The following is a 21620-nucleotide window of genomic DNA, read 5'->3' as shown; positions in this document are numbered from 1 at the left end:
ACAAACTGAAGCCGAGGAAGCTCCGTCTGTACACGAGGAAGAACTTCTTCCCTCTGAGGGTGACGGAGCCCTGGCCCAGGCTGCCCAGGGAGGCTGTGGAGTCTCCTTCTCTGGAGATATTCCAGCCCCGCCTGGCCGCGGTGCTGTGCAGCCTGCTCTGGGTGACCCTGCTTGGGCAGGGGGTTGGGCTGGGTGACCCCCAGAGGTCCCTTCCAACCCCGACCATGCTGGGATTCCTCCTCCCCTCTGCTGTGCTGTTTGGGCTGTTTGCGTTCGGGCCTTGCGCCCTTCACTGTCACCCTGTGTGCGCCAAGCGCGTGCTCCCGGCTCCGCTTTTGGTTCATAGCTTGCAGCCCAAGTGGGTGCAATGGTGGAGCTTCTCCTGCACCCCTGTGCACATGTTCCCCTCTCCTCCCTTGTCCTCTGGTGGTCGTCTGGCTTCCGTTCATGGAGTTTATGTGAGATTGCTGTTTCTCCACTGTTACGGACACAAGAAGCTCTGCACATTCACAGCTGAGACAGAGGGGAAGAAAAGGGCTCTACGTGCAGACGGAGTTTGTATCCCGGCAGAAGGCTGGCTGGAGAAACAGGCTACTACTGTACGCCAGCGTATTTTTTGCACCACCTTTTGCAGAAAAGGCGCAAGTAAACGTCAGTGTTTCGCTGGCTGTAGTACCAGACTTCCCAACTTTGCGGATGCTGCCCTGGTGTCCCCCCTCGCGCTCGTGGGGCTCTGCGCCGGCCTGGCAGCCCTCTCCGGGAGCACCCCGCCGTCGGTCAGCGGGGAAGGAGCTCCTGCCCGCCCGCTCCCGCTTCCCGCCTGGCTGGCTGCGGCCGGGCGGCAGAGCTCTGCCGGAGCGGGGACGCCGGCACAGGGCTGAGTGAGGCTGCCAGTGTGCCAGCGGTGGGCAGCTGTGGCGGGGCGTTCCTTGTGCTTAAGCATCAGTTCACCTCGTGAATAATTATTAATGGTGACTGCCCCTTTTCAGGCATTCGGTCTGAACTGTTTGCTCGTTGTCTTTTTGCTTGGCTCTGTCTGTGCTTGGTGGGTGATGTTCCCTAGGTGACACTCGCATGTCGCGTGGGTTGAGGGCCTGGCATGGTGGTAACAGAAGCACCGAGGCTGCTGAAGGTGAGAGCTGCTCTTCCTCTGGGTTTAGTCCTTTTCAAAACTTTTCAAAATTTTGACCTATGAAATTGCTGTTCTAGTCAGTTCGTGGGGCAACCACTGTTACCTGTTCTGTTAATTGTCCTTTTTACCTGAACAGTTGAGGCAAAGTGAAAACTTCTTTTTTGAGGGAGGATTTAACCCACGAGGTGCCGATCTTTTTCTTTCACCAGGAAGGGCACCATATTTAGGGATGGGGAGAGCTGATCCCTGTGACCCTGCCCTGTTTGGTAGGCTCTGACATGTCTCATTCCTTCGCGTCTGTCTGACTTTCGTTGCCTTTCTCTGCTTTACCTGCTTCGGCATGAACCCTGCCCAGCACAGGCTGTTGCTTTGGGTTTGTGTGGTGCCTCGCGCTGTGGGTTCGTGGCTGCTGCAGGCAGTACTATAATACAAGTATTAATATTAATATATATTGATTGACTGGCTGTGCTATTCAACGTGGAGAGCTGTTTTGTCTGCCATGCAGTAAGAACAGGAGGCCTGATGCTCTGTCAGCATCTTGATCTCTGTTGTGATGGATTATGGTTTATTCATTACTGCTGCTGCCAGCAAGTTATATTCACGGCCTTTGAAAAGACCTAATAATGTGTTTGGAAATACTTCCTAACATAGGTCATATATTAAAAATGGAGTACCTTAATTATGCTTTGAAAGAGCTGTGATTTGTCCGTAATAGAAATCCTGCAATAGTGTATACACCGAGCATGAAATTCTAGTTGAAAGTAAGTAATAACGTACTGAAAATAAAATAAGCGTGAAATTCTAGCTGAGGAGAAAACCCTGATACAGCTGCCCAGTTACAGGTGAGAAGAGCTGGAGTCTCTGGGCGTCGGGGGAGCGTTGCGGAGTGGATGTGGGTCTGCTCACCCGTTGCTCAGACACGAGGCTCGTTCAGCCACACAGAAAGACGCTGGGTCACAGCAGCAGAAAGTGAGTGTTCGAAAGGGCCTTTGGAACTGTTTGACGTCTGAAGGATTAGATTAATTCAGATGACACTGTTGATTTAACCAGATTTTTTTGTGCCTATGTGTTAGTCTTAACATCTCTAAGACCCATTAATGGACTACAGAGAGTTTAATGGAGAGAAATGTAGGACAAAAATAGCAAAATGTGCTTTAAGTTGTGGCTAGAGCAGGGGAATGCATTGGTAAAAGAAAGAAGGATTTCATACTTGTGCCGAACATTGGTAACAATAAATACTTTTTAAAAATAGCAGTGTGTGTGCAGCGTCCCAGCTGCCTCCCCTGAAGCGGGCGTGGGGGACTCAGGGGTCACTGTGAAGCAGGGGAGTTCGGGCTGCAGTCTGGGAGCTCAGTCGGATGGGGCTTCCTCTTGAATTGGGCTTGCAGAAAAAGCAAACAGGAAAAATCTTGTCCAACTTACTTGATAAAGTCTGAAATATCTAACAGTTCCCGAAACAGAATGCCAAACAAGCGGATACCCTGGTGCCCGAGTCACCGGGCTGCGGGTAGCTTCAGCTGCTCCTCAGCGTGGCCGTGCCAGTAAGAAATGCTCAGCTTCACCAGTGTTCTGTGTGGTGCAATGCCATGCAAGCTATTCCCAGAAGAAGAGAGAATGTTAAAAGACATCAATAATGCGTTATAAAACATGTGACATGAGAATTAAAAGCATTAGACATTGACTCAGCGAGAACATTGGAGTGCAAGAACATCTGCCTTCACGATCTGCCAGCTAACGCAGCACACGTGGGTGAAGAAAGACCCGCGCCCGTCTCTGTCGCCGCGTTCCCTGCGTGGTGTTAAAGCAGCGCTGTGGGCTGCGTTACGGAACATCGCGTGGATTTGCACAATAAAACAGTCGTTGAGCGAAGCTGGAGCTCTCGGCCTCCAGTTCTTTGCTTGAAAGTCCAAACTTTGCAGCACCTCTGGGAAACAACGTAAAGGCAGCTGGAGGAGTTCACGTCCAATTATTATAAGTTTAAACAGTCATACTGTAATGGAACTGGTGTTGGACTGAGGGGGGGAGACAGGGGGAGTCGGGGGGGCATGGGAACAGGGACTTGCTGCTGAAGGGCAAAGAGAAACTGAAATTAAAATATAAAGACAATTATATGAGTATTTCTTTCATGGGAGAAGAGAGTTAATGATGGAATTCAGGGGAGCTCTTTCGCTGTTTAATTTTTATTGTAGAATTATGGAGGAGCGATGCCTTTTCATTTTTAATTTTCATATCTTCTGAAATGCTATATCCTTTTCCAGGATGGTGGCTTGCGTCGTGTACGCCGAGTACCTTGCTGAGCCGACGGATCAGTGCAGAGATGCAGGGCATAGCTGGCTTGTTTTCTGGCAGACTGTTTCTGTTGGCACACTGCATTGCTTTGCTTGGTTTGGATAAACAAAAGCAGTTTCTTGCCTGTTTTTTGACTGAGTCAAACTTCCAGCTAAGGAGAGGATTTAATATACATTTATTCCGAAATATAGGAGATGCATGAGAGTAAGTATGGTTTCTCAGAGGTTGAACCTGAGCAGTCCCCCATCCTGACGTAGTTGAAAGTCGGTGAGTTTGACCCCCTTCTCTAATGAGCTTGCTTCACGGCGTAGCGAGGAGCCCTGTGAAAGGCTTCTGCCTTTTTTGAGATGTGGGGCTATGAAAGGTGCCAGGTCCCGAGCAAGCATAGGGGTAAGTGTAGCCGTGCTGTGTGGTTGATGGCATAAAAAAAATCCTTGGAACTTGTGATTTGAAGGCTGCTGGTCCCGCTGATGGGTCACTCCGGCTTCCCCTCCTGTGGTGCCTCTGCCCAGGTCCTCCAGGATTGCTGCCTCGCACACACCGGTTTCAGACCAGGTAGAAACAACCACCTCCTGATCAGTGGTGCCCAGTGGAAATCCCTTGGACTTGGTCAAATCAGTCGCTGCATGGGATTCCTGCTTGACCAACCTGATCTCCTTCTATGACCAGGTGACCCACCTAGTGGACAAAGGAAAGGCTGTGGATGTCATCTGCCTGGACTTTAGTAAGGCCTTTGACACTGTTCCCCACAGTATCCTCCTGGAGAAACGAGCTGCCCATGGTTTGGATGGGTGTACTCTTCGCTGGATAAAGAACTGGCTGAATGGCCGAGCCCAGAGAGTGGCGGTGAATGGAGTTAAATCCAGCTGGTGGCCGGTCATGAGTGGTGTTCCCCAGGGGCTCAGTTTTGGGTCCGGTCTTATTTAACATCTTTAGCAATGATGTGGATGAGGGGATTGAGTGCTTCCTCCGAAGTTTGCAGAAGACACCAAGTTGGACGTGAGTGTCGATCTGCTCGAGGGTAGGAAGGCTCTGCAGAGGGATCTGGACAGGCTGGATCGATGGGCCGAGGCCAACTGTGTGAGGTTCAAGAAGGCCAAATGCTGGGTCCTGCCCTTGGGTCACACCAACCCCACGCAACGCTCCGGGCTTGGGGAGCAGTGGCTGGAGAGCTGCCCGGCGGAAAAGGACCTTGGGTTGCTGGTCGACAGCCGGCTGACCATGAGCCAGCGGTGTGCCTGAGTGGCCCAGAAGGCCAACGGCCTTCAGAAATGGTGTGGCCAGCAGGAGTAGGGAGGGGATCGTGCCCCTGTAGCGGGCACTGGTGAGGCCGCACCTCGAGTGCTGTGCTCAGCTTTGGGCCCCTCACTACAAACAGGACATGGAGGGGCTGGAGCGTGTCCAGAGAAGGGCAGCGAGGCTGGGGAGGGGCTGGAGAACAAGTCCCATGAGGAGGGGCTGAGGGAGCTGGGGCTGCTCAGGCTGGAGAAGAGGAGGCTGAGGGGAGACCTTCTCGCTCTCTGCAGCTCCCTGTCAGGAGGGGGCAATGAGGGGGGGGGGTTGGTCTGTTCTCCCAAGTAACCAGCGACAGGACGAGAGGCAGTGGCCTCAAGTTGTGTCAGGGGAGGTTTAGATTGGATCTTAGGAAAAATTTCTTTTCTGAAAGAGCGGTCAGGCGTTGGACCCGGCTACCCAGGGCAGTGGTGGAGTCCCCATCCCTGGAGGGGTTCAAAAACCATGTGGATGTGGCACTTGGGGACATGGTTTAGCAGGCATGGGGTTGCTGGGTGGACAGTTGGACTTCATGATCTTAGAGGTCTTTTCCAACCTATGATTCTATGAGTGCGTGTTTTTCTTGCCCTTCTGGGGGAGACAGAACAGGAACGTGTGTAAAACCTCACATTAAGGGTATGATAGCTTCGAACTGAACGGGGGTGTGCAGACTGGAGTTGTTCTCTCTCCTCGTGCAAGTGCTCTATCAATTTGTCATACATGCAGAAGGATTAGGTCAACATAGTGTAAAAACCCCTCAGTAACAAGTTCTTTAGTAGCATAGCGCAGTGAAGCTGAAGCCCTGCGATGCTGCGGTAGGTTGTCGCCCGGGGGATGCAGCATGGTGTGGCCTTGTGTCGGCGAGGGGCCCGCGGGCTGCTGGAGGGGCACAGTAAGGAAGGAGCAGTGCTGAGGTGTCACCCGGCCCTTTTTGTACCCAGAGTAGTGGAAACCAATCTTCCAAAGTGCTTTACAAACAGCAGCCTCCGCAAAGAAGGAGGAGAGGTGGCGATCTCTAGGGTTGGCTTTCGTAAATCATTTCTAAGGTGCAACGCCGCCTCCTTCTTCCCTGCTGCTCCCTAATTTATCTCTTGTTTGTGTGCTGAAGTGTAATATTAGTTCAGCAAGCACATCTACAAATGGCCCACCTTCCTGGTTCCCTCTGGTGTATTAACAGTCGAGCACCGCTCCTCCTCCCCGCCACCAGCAGCCGTTATTTTCACCGTGACCGTGACAAGTATTTCCCCCTCTGTTTCTCTTCACGGGCTCTGTGGCGTTAGCCCTTTACCGTTCCTCTGTGGCTTGTTTTGGATCCTTTGGTTATTGTCAGGCCTGTTGAATGCCATTGCCTGTTTCGCCGGTGTGGCGAGTTAACGGTGTGGCAACTCCTCGATGAGTTGGGCAACCGCCAGTCTCGCGCGCAGCGTGTAGCTGTGCTGGTGGCTGGCAATGGCGACGCCTGGCTTCGGGCAGGGCGGCCGCTTGCACCTGCGTCTCGCTGGTGTCCGTTCCCTGCGGAGCCGGAGCCGCGGCAGCGCATGGGGCTGGCCTGGGGAGGCTGGGGCATCGTTGTAAGGATTTGGGTTAATTCGTGTCTGACACAGTTGGTGCGAGTCAGCAGCTCTCTAGGTTGTGATGAGCAGCAGTGGTAAGGTTTTGTGTTGGTGGTTACTCTTTGTAAGACCGAGTAGCACTGGCTGTGTGGCTACCTTGATTCTTAATGGCTTGTTTTTAGAACCCCAAAAAGAGGTTTTATTTTAATGTACTAAAATATCTTTGTACATTTTCGTTTGTTCTTTCTGGTAACACTTCAAACCTTTGAGATTTGACCTTGCCAGGCTGCTTTGGCCATTTTTATGGTAGCTTTAGTACTTCTGGCCTAAGATGACTGTGAGGAGCTCAGCGTCCTGGCCCTGTGCCTCGGCAGCATAACAAGCTGTGCAGAATCCTCGTGCAGGCAGCCAAGAGAAGGCTGGTTGTCTCTGGTATCTAAACCATTTTTCTCCTGTGTAGTAAAACTCATCTCAAAGGCACAATGTATTGACATTTTCTAATGTTTGAGGAATTGCTTTAGGTGGTATTGCCCATTCCTCCAAGAAACCTGAAAGTCTGAAATAGTCGCTCTTTGCTTGAAGTAAAATTATCTTTACATTTGTGCTGACCTACTCTGCCTCTGCCTCACCCAAGAATAAACATCTCTCTCATCATCTCTGTATAAACATTTTGTCTCCAGCATGGGTCTTTACTGAGCACATGGGAAGCGTTTGTTGCCCGTGCTGGGATTATCTCTTGATTACCCCTTAATTATATTGGCAGCATATTGTCAAGTGGAAGGTGAGTGCTGTGAAGCAGAGGGACGAGGTCTGGGGCAGCTAAATCAGCATCTCTTGAATCCTCAGAAAAAAAGTGTAAGAGCCTTATAGTTTATTTTCCTGTCTAATTGGAGAGATCGTTTTCAGTTGAGAACGGCTGCCAGTTAGGCTAATGGGATAGATTCCGCTCGGCAGTTGTTCTAATGGAAGGCTTTGTTTGCCTCAAAACAGGGTGATTTAAGAACTTACCAGAGCAGGTAACTAAAATGCACGGTATTGATTATCACCTATGGCCTTCTGTCTGCAGCCGTTCCTGGGAGAAGAAAAATGGCTTAGCCTATTGATGTGAACACATGATGGCCACGAGCCATGGAAGAGCAAATGTGTCGGGAGAGTAAATTAGTTGCTTTTGTGTAAGAAACGCGGCGGGTGGTGATTTAACTCGCTGGCCTCTCAGAGTGCGTAAATTCATATGTTAAAATGAAAAGTGCACGGAACGTCCGTGGGTAGAGTAGGGGTAATCGTTTCTGGGGTGAGAAGGAACTGCTTCACTTTTCAGAGGGGTTTGAGGAACTTTGGAGACCAAAAGCATTTATTTTAGTTTGGTCCTCTCTTAGTTTGTGAGCGTTTTGACGCAGACTTCTAGCATGTTTCGTTTGCCCTGAACCAACCGCAACAAGTTCCGTGGCCGCTGTATGTAGCTGGTGTGCTGCTATGACTGTAACACCAAAATACTGTAGGTTGCAATATTTTAGCCTTTAAATGGTGTAGTAGATAAGGGTAAAAATGGAAATCTGTAAATATTTTTCTCTTCTTGGGGTTTAGTGTGCATCCCTCCATCCTTCAGGCGAGTCACGTAGAGCCTTTGTGAACAAGGCTGCCACGCAAACCCCAGCCCAGCGCTGGGGTAAAGGGGACCAAGGTGCCGTTCTCAGCGGTGCGTGGAGCGACGCAGCGCCTGTGCCGAGGCTGCGGAGAGGGAGCGTTAGCGTGGTGCTGTAGGGGTATCCCCCACCTGGGAGCTGCAGGGCTTGTCAGCAGGAATGTGTGCTCCCGAGCCAGTCGATGCGGCTCGAATTGAGAGCAAGCGAGGCTTTGGGTGTGTGGAGAGGTGGGTGCTGAGGGATTGTGGGTTGGTGCTAAGCCAGGCCTGAGTTCATTTTTCTAGTTCAGAGAAAAACCTCATCCATTTTTTGCAAGAGGACAGGGGTATAGTAAAACTTCCATTCCCTCTGGCATCTTTCTGCGTCACGGAGGGGAGCAGTTTCCGTAGCTAGGGATCTGCTTACCTCACTCGTGTTTTGTTGGCCTGATACCATGCTGGACTAGACCTTCTTACTGTTTTTCTGAGTAGTTTTCATATGTTACACTTTTTAAAAAGGGGAATATTAGCATTTCTAAGCCAGTCAGACAACACTGCTTTGTCCACATGCTTGTATGATCAGAATTTGAATTTACCTTGGTATTAGTTATGGATAACTCGCAATGACTTCTCTTTCCTCTCTCACCTTTTCCTCCAGGCAAGCATGGGACCTCGCAGTTGACATTTGCCTTTCCCAGTTACCCACAATTATAGAGGAAGGAACTGCCTTTAGGGTAAGTTGGATAATGCCATGAAATGTTGTGTACCCAGTTTAACCTAGTAGTTTAAACCCCAGTTCAGCGCATCACTTTGGCTTGTTGAGTCTTGAACTGTTGCAGTTTAAGGGTTTGTATTTTTGGAAAATTGTAAACATCTGCTCACCTCACTTAGAGGAATAGATTTAAAATCAGCTTTACATTCTTCACTGTTGTAGGAGGTGTCTGATTCAGCCCGTGCCTGTGGGTGAGGAGGAAGCTCCTGCCGGTAGAAATGATGCCTGCGACCTCCTCTTAAAATGTCAGGGCACTCAGTCTTGACTGACAGTATTGTTGCCAAAAAAAATCCCAGCGTGCCAGCATGAGTTAAGAGATGAAAATCTTTAATGCAGAAATAATCTCTTAGTGGAGTTATTTTCAAATAAACATAAAATAGAGGTTGAGTGTATGTCCAAAGAGTTTTCTTAAGCACGGTATCAGTAATAGGAGTCACTGGAGGTTTTTTCCTACTTCAGTTAATCTCAGGGAGCAGAAAAGTAAAATTTGTAATATTATATTTGGCTGAAATTCTTCTAGTCGGATGGGTTTTTCTTGATACTCCTCTAACATTTCATGAATGGAAACCTTTAAAGAACAATTGCTGGACAGCCTCAGATACCTATCCCACCGTGATGTTCTCTCTAATTTTACAGTAACATTCTTGCATTTTGTGTACGTGACCAAACTTCCTGCGGTCGCAGGTTGTCTCCAAAACCCTGAGTGCGGGAGGAGAGCTGTGGACTCCTTCTGGTGGGGCTTGAGAAGGATGCCCTAAGGCTTTTATCCTCCCTTCCCTTTTTCCCCCCACTGCGCGTGCTGTATTTTAAAATTTAAACAGATACGATGTTTCCTCTTGTAGCTAATGTTCCTTTCTACTTCAGGTCTCTTGACAGTGTCAGTGGGTGCTTTTGTATTTGTCTTAGACCTCATCCGGGCACTCACTGTCAAGCGAGTTGAAATTTGGTGAATTTCTCTGATTTCAGGGATGAGAGGAGGCAAACACTTGCCAGGGGTTAGACAAGATCAGCAAACGAGTGGCCGTTCTCCACTGGGGATTGATCCAGGGTAGGGTGGAAGCAATCTACAAGCAGGTTTTTCAAGCCTGACAAATGTAAATTCTTCTGTATTTTGGCTCAAACTTGAGGTCGGCAGAGCTATCGACATGCAGTCGCAGCTGGGAGCCCGAATGCTGCGAGGTTCCGGGCTAGCCCGGGCACGAGACGTGCGGGCACGCTCAAGTCCTCTTCTGAGCTCTTTCTCACACTTTCATTTGAAATCCAGTGTGATGAATACCGTGTAGGTGTGTGTCTGCTCTGTCAAGAGGGACAGATACTGACCTGCTGAAAGTCTCTCTCCAAGACACCTGCAGAAGGAGCACGACGCATGGCTGTTACTTTGGGAGGGAGCGGAAGGACTTGGCTCTGCCCTGTGACAAATGGTGGGAGCAGACAGGCGGCTGCACGGCTCTAATCTGTTCCTTGTGTTCTAATCAACGCTTTGCTCTCAAACCTCTTGATTTACGCCCACCAAGAAGCGTTGTGCATCAGAGGAGGTCAGCGGCTGCTGGGCAGCAGTAATCCTGGGAGGAGTGGTCGTTCCATGCGCGGCGGGGGAAGGGGCATTGGTTTGTCAAGGTTGGTCACTCTGCTTCGTATCTAGGCGGGCAGAAGCAGCAATCAGTGTCTGGGATGTCAAACGCGCGGGTGAGTCACTGGATTACCTGCTGCCACCCATGCGCCGGCCGCTGCGGGTTTAGAGTCCGGTCTGACCCTGGATAAAGCGATTGATAATCTCATCAGGGCTGTTCTATTTCAGCGGCACGTTACAAACCACGTGCGTCTGACTCCGCTTGTTCTCTGGGTGTTCTTTCCTAGTCAGACCTGCAAAATGCGATAACCCGATGGAAAAGGGCCGGTGGGCTCGCCCGGGGGAGCGACTGCCTGCTGTCGGGCTTGGGTCGGCCTCCGCTCCCTCCTCCTGCCCCTCTCTGCCCCCTTCCCCCCTGGTTTCTGTTTCCCTGTGGATTTCTGGCTGGAAGCTGCTGCGTGCTTTGGTCAGTACTTGCTGGTGCCTGGTTTGCACCACGTCCTTGGTGTGATAGTTGGCACGAGGAGGGTTGCTGCGAGCGCTGCTGCGCGGGCGGGGGATGCTGACGTGCCCAGGGAGGGTCCGAGCGGGCGCTGCGGAGCAGAGCGCTTTGGGGAACGAATGGCTCCTTGTTGGCCTGTCACCACTGGTGCCAGGAGGCGAGAGCGGCTCCAGGGACCTAAAAGTGCTGCGGAATGTCTGATCTCACCACGTGAACTTCCTACTCCGTCAGCTGCTGGGTGCACCCCCAAACGATCGCATCTTCTTCGAGTAAGACCGTAGTAACGGCGTATGTTTTTCAAAATACACAGTGTTTTCTCTACTTGTATTTACTGTCCCCTAAACCAGATTCCTTTACGTCTACAGATGCTACAAGGTAGTATCCTTTATAGGTGCTGGATGCCATTCAGATGCAGTTTGTAACACAAGGTATGATTGTACTGCCCAAAGTACTGAGTAGCAAAGCCCAAATAGTAGGTGTTGGCTGATGGGAGTTCACCCCCCCTTCCTAGCTTTAGTAGGGCATAAGTGTGGGGTCTGGTAAATGCTGTAGCACTCTGCATGTTACTTTTACACTCTTTTGCCCACACTACCAGGCTATCTCTAGTTAAATTAGTGGATTCAATATTGCAGGTAGACTTTCTGCTTTTTTGTTTGCCTGTATGAACTCCTCCTACTGTTTTAGGGTGTCAGAAGTGATGGATAGCTAAATAAAAGGCTTGAATTCAAACACTGATAAATAGGAGACAGCCTGACAACCCACACCAGCCCGTCTGAATTGCCACCTGGTAGTAGGAGAGGTTTATGGCAGCCAAGGAAGACTGGGACGTGGATGGACATATATTTCATTGTTGTTGGATTGTGTTCACTGTGGACGGGGCAGACATAGCGCTGTGTGCTACGGGAGTGACACTATCTCTGCAGAGCAGATAAATCCGCGGCTGTTCTGTCTGCTGCTCATGTAGAGAAGACTGAGCAGATTTCCCTGAGACCTTTCATGATATCTTTTCCTGTTTCTCTACTCTTCTCCTGTTTTCAAGCACATTAGAGAATGTCAGCATATATAAAGGGAACTGTATGTGGGCAGTCTTTGGAAAATTTTCATACGTTAAAGAAACCTCGAACAGATGTTTGCCAATTAAAAAGAATAGTTTTTGGAAACAATAAACTGTGCAAGTCCATAGGTGCCAAAACTATTTGCTTCATTATTATTCTTTTTTAAACCAAACTTGCCTTCCCATTCGTCCTCCAACAGCACAGCCCGTTCTTTGCGGAGCAGCTGACGGCGTTCCAGGTGTGGCTGACCATGGGCGTGGAGAACCGCAACCCCCCGGAGCAGCTCCCCATCGTGCTGCAGGTGAGCGGCCGGGGCTCGGCACCCCTGCGGCGGGCTCGCCTCTCCCGGCGTGTGCCTCATCCGTCACGTGGGCTCTGTCAGGATTAATTAGAGCTGGTGGCATGCTTACCAGACCTGGGCAGATGGAGACCAGGTGCTTTTCTTCCCCCGTTCCTTCCCTCGCCTTGAGCAGAGCTTCCTGCTGTAGTCTGTTTGCAGCTTCGTCAGCATCAGGCTCTGCTGCCTCCTGTTCCGCTCGGAAGTAGCGAGGCTTCTTCACAGAGCAGCACATCTTTGTTGTTTGCTCCTGTAGCATCTCCCCTTATATGGCAGCTCTGTCAGGCAGAGACTTGATCTTCTCTCTGTTTTCAGAAAGTGGGCATTACTGCTGTGTAAAAACATAGAAGCAAGTCTCTGAAGACCATGCCTGGCAGGAATGTAGAGTTCTGGTAGGCATTTGTTCAGACTAGACAAAGTTCATATGTACGAAGGAGAAGTAAATCTAGGAGAAATGTAACACTTCATTTCAAATAATGCTTTATGGCAAGGCACATATTGCAGTTGTCGTCTGCGCTTGCCCTCTCCTCCCCAGGAGTCTGTACTGACAGAAATACAAACCCTCGCCAAGGCAGCTGTGGTCTCTTCGCTACCAGGCAGCAAAATTTAAAGTCTTTCTGTTTAAAGGAAGGTGGTTCCAGTCACTTATATCAGGATGTGTGATTCCTTTCACTAGATGTGAGAAGATTCACCCTGCTTCTGTTAGCCACCAGCTTGTTTTGTGACTGACAGCACTATCAATCTCCGTAAGACCAAATCTTAATTTCCCTGAGCCTCCCAAGACTTGAGAGATCACTGGGGTGAACAGAGGCACGGTCTGTCTCTGTCACTGCAATGGGAGAAGGCAGGCTGCTACTCTAGCACCAGCTTTGCTGCTTTCCTGTGAATTATTTGGCACGCGAGGGCTCTGCGGGTGGCTTAACCTTGCAGTGGGATTGAGAGGTCACCTGGCAAAGGAACCTGCTTTCCTTCCTGGAGCAAAAATGAGCTGGGACAACAGAATTATTCTTATAATTAAAACGTATTAATTGTATAGTGGAATAAGATTGCTTGTTAACAGGTTTGAGATCACTTGAATCGGAGACCAGCTGATTGCGAGAGGGAAGGAAGTGGGTTTCAGACCCCTTTCAAGTGTCTTTTTGCTTTGACCCCTTGGGAGTGCTGCGACTGTGCTGCTGTAGCCGAACGAAGGTGGATTCTGTTCTCCCATTTTGGATGTGCCCCCAGGGAAAGAAGGTATTGGAGTGCCAGGGCCATGGTGCCAGCCATGCAAAGCTTGGATTTGTCAAGGACAAGGAAATGGTCCTTTGTAAATGGACGTTTATTGACCTCAGGAAGTTGCCTCCCATGCTGAAGTCTTGCTGCGCATAGGGCAGATCAGACCCGGGTGGCTTCCTGGTGCGGAGGAGAGAGAAGTCGTCAAAGAGCAGTTGGCATATGCAGAGCCTGAGCAGAAGGTGCTTGATCCTTGTGGAGGAACCTCCTGCCGTGCCCTCTCCAGTGCCCACAGACCAGAGCAGCGCTCGCTCCACAGAGAGCCGCGGGGAGACTGCTGCTGCCTGCTGCCGGCCTGTGTTCGGCAGGAGATTCCCGCTGAGAAGCGGACCATTACTTCCAAATTGTCCTCTTGTGTCCTGGTTACTCTCTGACTCGCATGTGTGGACATAATTAGCTTCCCTATCTGCTGTTGGGAATAATGATGGAGAAATGTCCGGGAGGGATGTGGCGCAGTGCTGTGTGCGTAGAGCGGCACAGTGAGCAACTTCATCGTTTCGCTGGAGGCTCATAAATTGCACATAGGCTCCCCACATCCTCATCCACGTCTCTAGAATTTGTGTCAGTTTTGGCTTCAGGTTATTGTGCAAATCAGTTTGAAGTGGGAATGTAAAAACCTGAGAGAGACTGATGGCTCTTTTGGTTTTGAAAATAATGAAACAGAGCTTTGAAAGGAAGACGCAGTTTGATTTGGTTGAAGGTTCTTGTGGGATGCTAGTAGTGTGGGGCGGTGGGTTTGTACCTTCACGTGGAAATCCTTTTCAATTACATCCATCTTTTTGTCCCCAGCTACGACAGAATTTGTAGATTTATTTGTTTTTTTTCTGAAGGTCAGATAATAACAGTGTTGTCCAACCTGCATGCCTCCGAGGTCTGCGTAAGCTCCCGGCACCTGGCATGTTCCTGTCCGGTGCTTAGCCCTGCCCCAGCTTCCACGCTGCCCTGGTTTCTGTCACTGCTTTAATCTCAAACAGCTGCCCCTGTTATTCCTGCGCTGGGCACCTCTAAAGCATGTTGTTAATCGTGCCCAGTTCTGTGGTAAGTTTATGGAATAGGCTGGTGCCAACTAGGGCAGGATGACCAAAATCCTTTCTCTTCTGACCTATTCTGAGATCTGAGCTCCAATACCCAGAGGTGAGACGATCAGAGTGGTTAACACAGCCGCCAGTCTTGTTCTTCTGGACTCTCTCTGTACAGCTTTAGTATCTGGTGTCAGTCGTCCACGGTATGAGACGAGAACCAAGTAGTTTAGCTATTCTTCAATATTAAACCTGAAAAATAATTAAATTTGAATATGCAGTGTGGAAAAACACTGAGAAGGGTATGGAACTGGGGAGCTAAATCAGCAAGTCTCTTTCGCCGAGAACCATGCTGAGGGATGTTACTCAATTTAAACTGAGGATTAAACACTGCATTCCAATATCTTACATCTGTTAAGGAGATTAGGAACTGAAAGTCTGCCTGTTAATATTTCACACCAGGGTTGGTATAAGCCAGTAAACTACCACCTCATTATCGTTGTCAGACTCCGTTTTAATGAGATTTTTATTAACGACTAATGTGACCTTTTGCTTCCCTCTTAAGTCTCTTGCATCGATTTGCCAAGGAAAGCAAAGCCTCTTTTTCTGCTTCTGAGCCGTTCGGAGAATGGGAGGCTGGGCCGTTCCTCACCCGCGGGCCCTTCCTGCAGATACGGTCGCGTTCCTGCTTCGCTGGGAAGGGCAGGCGGTGCGAGGAGGATGTCTGAGATCCGTAGGGGCTGCTTCCGTCTAGCAGAGCTGTGCTGCTTAGGAACCACTGTGCTGGAGAGGAAAATGAGCGAAGAGAACAAGTGAGGCAGTGACGTGGGGACTGAGGATAGCGGCATTCCTAGGGAAGTGTTTGCATGGGTCTGCAGAGCCGTCGCGGAACCCCTCGGCGACATGGCTCAGCACGGGGAGCGTTAGCAGCAGCCAGGGTTTGTCTCCAGCTCTCTTGTTCAGCGTGTCGGTTTGTTCAAAGTCACGGAACGATCCTGAGCTCCTCTTGTATTTGCTCTGCTGTCACACGGATTTTTGCTCCTGTTTGCAATGACCGCTGTCCCTCTCCTCTGCAGGTGCTGCTGAGCCAGGTACATCGGCTGCGAGCGCTGGATTTGCTGGGAAGATTTTTGGATCTGGGTCCCTGGGCAGTTAGCTTGGTGCGTAGATGTTGCATATTTTCTTGCAGAAATCTAATTTCTCTCCATAGAAGCGATAAATGCACATGATGACTTGTGGAAGGAAGGTGTGGAAGACGTTCCACAGATCTGGCAAACGGCCAGCGGTTGATGTGTTCATGTGTGTGAAACAGAGCAAGCATCCCGAAACGTGGTTTGTGTTAATCAAAAGGGCGGATAGCTGCTCGTTTGCATTTCAGCAGAGAGGAGTTCCTTGGGCATAGTTCAGTGTAAAATATTATAAGGGACAGAACAGGAGGAAATATCTGGGACAAATAAGAAGGTTTGACATGCAAAATAAATGACAAAAAACCAGTACATATGTTTGTCAGCTGCTCTCTCAGCTTCCTGGCTGCATCATTTTCTTCTCTTGCTTGATCTGTTTGGTCTCTGGATTTTACAAGCTCTGCTGAGAGGGTGGCAGCTGCCTTCTGCATTTTGGGAAGTGGCTAGCACGATGCGGATAATAAATAAGAATTAAACGGAGGAGCAGTTTAAAGCACTCTGGTAAATGGAGCTACTTGTTGATAAAGCTGATGAAGACAAACTACCAGCTGGTTGTGGAATAGCGCAGTGATGGGGCTTTTGAGTGGTTTTCTTTACCTTCCTCCTTCATCTCAGCCAAGACTCCCTTCTGCATGCCTTCACAGGCAGCTTAGCCCTCAGTTGTAGGAAGAAAGCATGTGTTAAAGATGATTTTTAAGCCCTCTGCATTATGAATTTCTGTGAGGATCAACACATAGCTGTGGGTTGGCCGCAGTGGCCTTTGCTCTGGCTGTTACGTGCTTTATAAACCTCCCTGGCTGCACCCCCGGGTGATGCTCAGCTGCTTCTGGGTTGTGTGGGTGGTAACGCCCCGGGAGCCCGGCGTGCACGTGCCATCCCTCACCGTACGGCTCCTTTACGTTGCCCTTTGGGAAGGATACCAGCGATCACGGTGGGATTCTCAGAGATTTCACGTGTTGGGTGTCCTCCTGTGAGCAGTCTTGAATCCCATGGAAAAGGCTTGGTGAAGAGCCTGTGTCAGGCAAGAGGCCTATTTAATTTCCAGTGGGAAGCCTGTAATTATTGAGCTTTTGCAATATGTTTGCTTGTGAGAGCGAATGGCCCCATCTGAGGAGAGCACAACGTGTCATGAAGCATGAAATAGCACAGGCTGTAACGAGTAAAAGCTGGTGCTAGATTAACTCTGAGTCTCTGTGGACCGAATGAGTCTGAAAATATCTGGAGACATCAAGATGAAAATGAGCAACAGACAGATACACAGGCATCCCCTCTTTACTAGAAATGTAGGAAATTGTTTTCTACCAGATTTCTCATTCCTGTTGTTAAATGTGCTGCATCTTCGCAGAGCGCTCAGCCCTGCCCCGGCGCGGTGCTGCCTCTGCCGTAACGCCGAGCCGCTCACCAGCGTCTGCTCTTCTCTCTGGCTCCCCAGGCCCTGTCTGTCGGCATCTTCCCGTACGTGCTGAAGCTGCTTCAAAGTTCAGCTCGTGAGCTGAGACCACTCCTTGTCTTCATCTGGGCCAAAATACTGGCAGTGGACAGTGTGAGTATTTCGGAACTTGGCTGTGTCTCTGGGTTTCAGCAGCGTGCCTCCCCCCCCCGCCCCCATTTGCTCTATCCAGTTGCTTTAGACTTGCGACTTTCTCCTGCGGTCCTTCGAAAAGACGCCATCTTGTCTGGAGACCAGCGGGTGATCTCGTTGATTGGTTTGATTTGTACAAAAGCTAACTTCCGAAACGTTGCGAATGGGAAGCCCCGGTCCGGGTGCCGACGCTGGGTCGGTTGGGTGCCCAGCCCTTCGCACCCACGCCAGGTGGAAGCAGGGCTGCGCTGCGCTGCTGCTGCGTCACCTTGCCACCTCACAGTTCCCCTTCGGCCCTGGGCTGTGGGTGCTCTGCGTAAAAGCCATCAGATCTCACCGATTGCAGCTTGATTGGGGCAGATCCTGCTTTGCTTGCTGAAGGGGCTCGAAATGCGCTTCTACCTGCGGTCGCACGTTCCCAGGTGAGAGCACGCGTGCTCACACTTGTCCGCTCCCGCAAGTTGTCTACTGGAGGTTGTTATCAAACTGGTTTGTTCAAGACCGTTCCTGTCCGTTGTCAAAACAGGCTGTGGCTAGTCTTCAGACAAAGCAAAGGTAATTTTTGGTGGCTTTAGCTGACAAGTCCTGCTCCAAGTCGAACGCGCGTGCTGATGCGTTGGAGCTGGTTGCTGTGGACGTGCTCACCCCCCGCGGAAGAGAGGTTACTCCTGTCGGGGGTCCCTGGTTCTGAGCTGCTCTGCAGTATTTTGGCACCTGTAGGGGCGAGGTTTAAAAACTGAGCTCTGATTTTTAAAGATGGCCTTCACCAGAGCTCTGGTTTGTGAGGTTTTTAATAAATAATTAAGCAGGTAGATAAATTTTTATAGTCATATATATATGACTCCATGGTTTGTGGGTGCAATTAGTTGAGCAGTGTAAAATTATTAGGAGTCGTGCGCGCAGTTAATTGCAGACATGATTATAAGCTGATATGAAATTGTCTGAACTGCTTGTAGAAGTTGGCCTGTTTGGGGTTAGTTTTGTTATATCTCTTCCATTTCAATATGGAGAAGAATATTGAATTTGTTGGAAATTTTCCCCACTGTTGATCTAGCATTGTCAGGTTTAGTTTTATAAGTATATTTTCATTAACATCCTAAGAGGATTTTGGAAAGCGAAGAAAATGAAAACTATTCATCTTAAAGCTATTCTTGAAAAGCTTATTTTTGATGCGTGCCTCTCCATGGCTGGCGGTGCAGCCCCAGGTAGGTTTCGAGCAGTCTCATGTATAATGTACGTGGAGCGTCGTGCCATCCTTCACTTTCTCTGGTGGAGAAGGCACTCTGAGAGGGTTCTTTCCCCCTTATCCTCTCCTGTCCCTGTTGGTATTGCTCCCGCGCTCTGTTTTATTGCCCCACTCTTTTGGTAGACCATGCTTTAAAACAAAACAGCAAAAACACTTTTAAATTTTACATTAGGATTTATTTCCACTATTTCACTTCACTGGCTCCGCAAACAAGCGGTGCAAGTGAGAAGGGAGGAGAGGGCAACTTCAGTGAGAAGGGGCAAGGCATGCTGCCGTGGGCAGGACGGGCAGCGGCTGGAGTTGTCACGGCAGGAAGGGAACAAAGAAATCATCACGCTAAATATTGAGACAGACATGTCCTTTTCCTGCTCTGCTGACACAAGGTTTGGCCACGTGTGTTTGAAACAAATTAATTTACAATGTTTAAGAGAAAACGATATCGCAGCGTGCGTGGTGTGGGATTCCGAGTTCTCTGGCACTGCAGCCTGCTCCGTTTCCCCAGCCCGCTGTGTTTCCACGGGGTGGACTTGTGCAAACGAACCACAGGACCAGGACCGGCGTGCTCCAGGACAAGAGGCGGTCGGTTAGGGTTTTGGTCCCTCCAGGGATGCAGCAGTTCACAGTCTGAGCCCTGGAGAGCAAGCAGCGCTGCGCATCAGCATCGTTGTCTCAGAGATGGCCTTTTCATAAGGCTGAGGAGGGGAGGACCGCTGCAGGGGCACGCTCCGTGGTATGAAGGCAGGCAGGCAGGAGGGGCTGATGGAAGGGCAGATGCGGTAATTAATCGCTAGGCTGCACGGGAGTGCTGCTTGTGGGGCGGGTGTGTGGATATGAGGGTGTGATTCTCTCCCTGCACCGGGCACGCATCTGCCTGGCTCGGCTGCGATTCGAGTGGGTGCTGCCTCCATCACCCAGGCTGGAGCCAGTGCTCTGGCGGAGGAGAACGTGTTTATCTTCAAACGTTCTGCCACATGATCTTCATCCTCGCAGTAACTGCACAGTGCTGTCTCTCTCCTTTGTCTCCTGTCCCCTGTGTGAGTATTTTATTTGGTTTCAGGAGACTGTAGCTGATGAAATTACTGCCATTAGGACTGGAGTTCAGCTGATTGCTCATTCCTCCTGGATGCATTTGGATGGGACTGAGAACAAGCTGTGTAAGACTTGCAAATGCCCTGGAGAGCCGAATACCGTGCTAAGGCAGTCTTTCGGTTCTGGGTCCCTCCTCTCTAGGGGCAGGGAGGCCAGAGGAGGGTGTCCTGACGTGGGACACCAGCGTAGTGTGCCAGATGATACCTTCAGTAAGCATGGTGTGCTGTGAGGAGTAGTGTTTTGTCATAAAAATACAGGATAAATCAACAGTATTAAAGAAACATTGCACCTCAGACAGAATTGTGTGTGATGTATAGGTGTCCCTAATAAACATTGCAATATTTAGATTAATCTGTTTTAATTCCATGAATAATCAGGTGATTTTTCATGGGTTGTTCATTGCGGACGCATCTCTGCCTGAAGCCTGCGGAGGGTTCCTAGGCAGTGCCCCTGCCGAGCTGCGGAGCGAGGGGCGGTTCGCCATTGCCCGCTGTGGGTGGCTGGCAGGGGTAGGTTGGGAGGACTGCTGTGTGCTGCCGCGTGGAGATGGCTTGAGTGCTTGCAAATAGTTTAGGTCAGGAATTCGCTACATCCTACATCGATAACGTTTGGTTAAACAGCACCTTCCAAATCGTAAATATTTGAATTTAAATACTTGAATTTAAAGGGAAAAAAATCCCCCCACCTGCAATACGGATTGTAATCAGGAATTCCAGCAAGACCAGAACAACCTGCCCACTAAGCAGTGCTGAAAATGCAAATAGTACTAACGTGGAGCAGTGCAGAAGAGATCTCACCGCTCCAAAGAACTGGCTGAAGACAAGAGGAAGCAAACATTTCTCATACGTTCTGAAACACTGGCGTGACATGAGCAGGGTGTTACCTTCCAGCTGTGTCCTTGCTTAGCTGGGTTGTGACAGCCAGTGCCCATCTTGGGATTAATTTGAGAATTCAAGTGAAGCGTTCCCCGAGGGGGATCCGGTAAAGCCGCCCGCCGGGGTGAGGGCTCGCTGCCCGGCGTCGTCGCCCACGACACCCCGGAGCTGCGGCAGCGCTGCTCTGCTCCAGGGGCCTGGGAGATGCTAGGGACGAGTTACACAGCCCAGGGGCTGTAGTATGTGCTCCAGCCGCTCCCCAGTGCTGGGAGCTGTGGCCTCTGTGGAAGTTCTGAACTTTCTCCCCAAGCCTGCAGCCCGTTTGGGTCGTGTTCTGTTGTTATTCCCAAGTGCCGCTGCGTATTCTGTGAGGAGGAGGTGTTGCTGGTGCTGGCTTTCCGCGTTGTTCGCAGGATGGGAGCGGGGAGGTCTGAGCGAGGGTGCGGGCTGTAGAGAAGCTGCCTCCCTCCCTCCAGCCTCGGGAATCGGGGTAGCGGTGGCAGCACGGCAAATGCAGCGTGACGATGGGCGGCCTGCTCTGTGCTGCTGTCTGTCCATGCTCTGTGCTGCTGTCTGTCTGCCCGCGTTACGGCGGAGAGGGTTTTTGTGAGGAACAGAAAGTACTCACACGGAGAGTGAGAAGGGGGAAAAAAGGAAGCCTGGTTTTTGTGCAGTGGTACACAGAAGTCAGGAAAGCCTCTCGCAGCTGCAGCCTGGCATCAATCCATTCCCTCTGCTCTTTGTTCTGCCAGAACCAGCATCTTTACTCCCTTCAGCAATAAAATATTCTCTTGCATCTCTGACTTGCCATCCTCTTTCCTTTCAACAATTAATTCCCTCCTTCACCTTCTACACCTGATAAAAAATACATGATCCTGTCTCTGGCACGACGCGTGCAGCACAGCCTCAGTCGTGGGAAGCTGATTGCCGAGGCAGTATTTCCTCCCTTAAATTCTCACTTTTGTAGTGTTGTTTTCTTTTGGTTTGACCCCAATGTATCCACCTAAAGCTTGAGTTGGTGCGTTAGCAAAAATATGGTGTACGCCACGTGCTTTCCCTGCAGGAAATCCCACATAGTGCTCCTGACAGGCTTCTGAAGACGGTGGAGTTGCTCTGCATGTTCGGCTGCGTGTAGCAGGAGGTGATGTTACTGCGTGCTGCCCTGGCACCAGCTCAGGGCGTCTCAGCATTTGACCAAATAACACAGCGTTTAGTCTGCTTTGTGTAGAGGAGCTGAAATCTCGTCC

The 21620-nt window shown here is 50.2% G+C and overlaps 1 protein-coding gene across 1 annotated transcript in view; it reads left to right on the top strand.

Moving 5' to 3' along the window:
• Nucleotides 1–21620, top strand: part of RPTOR (regulatory associated protein of MTOR complex 1) — a 161009-nt gene that overhangs the window by 78499 nt on the left and 60890 nt on the right. The window contains exons 10-13 of the mRNA XM_075440791.1: nucleotides 8526–8601; nucleotides 11966–12067; nucleotides 15474–15557; nucleotides 17014–17124. Of these exons, the coding sequence (XP_075296906.1) occupies nucleotides 8526–8601; nucleotides 11966–12067; nucleotides 15474–15557; nucleotides 17014–17124 (373 nt within the window). The remainder of the gene's footprint in view (nucleotides 1–8525; nucleotides 8602–11965; nucleotides 12068–15473; nucleotides 15558–17013; nucleotides 17125–21620) is intronic.

This window comes from Opisthocomus hoazin, chromosome 21 (assembly GCF_030867145.1).
Source record: "Opisthocomus hoazin isolate bOpiHoa1 chromosome 21, bOpiHoa1.hap1, whole genome shotgun sequence".
In the NCBI taxonomy this organism is placed as follows: Eukaryota; Metazoa; Chordata; class Aves; order Opisthocomiformes; family Opisthocomidae; genus Opisthocomus; species Opisthocomus hoazin.
Note: the sequence above shows the minus strand (reverse complement) of the source record. Positions and strands in the feature narration are given on the sequence as shown.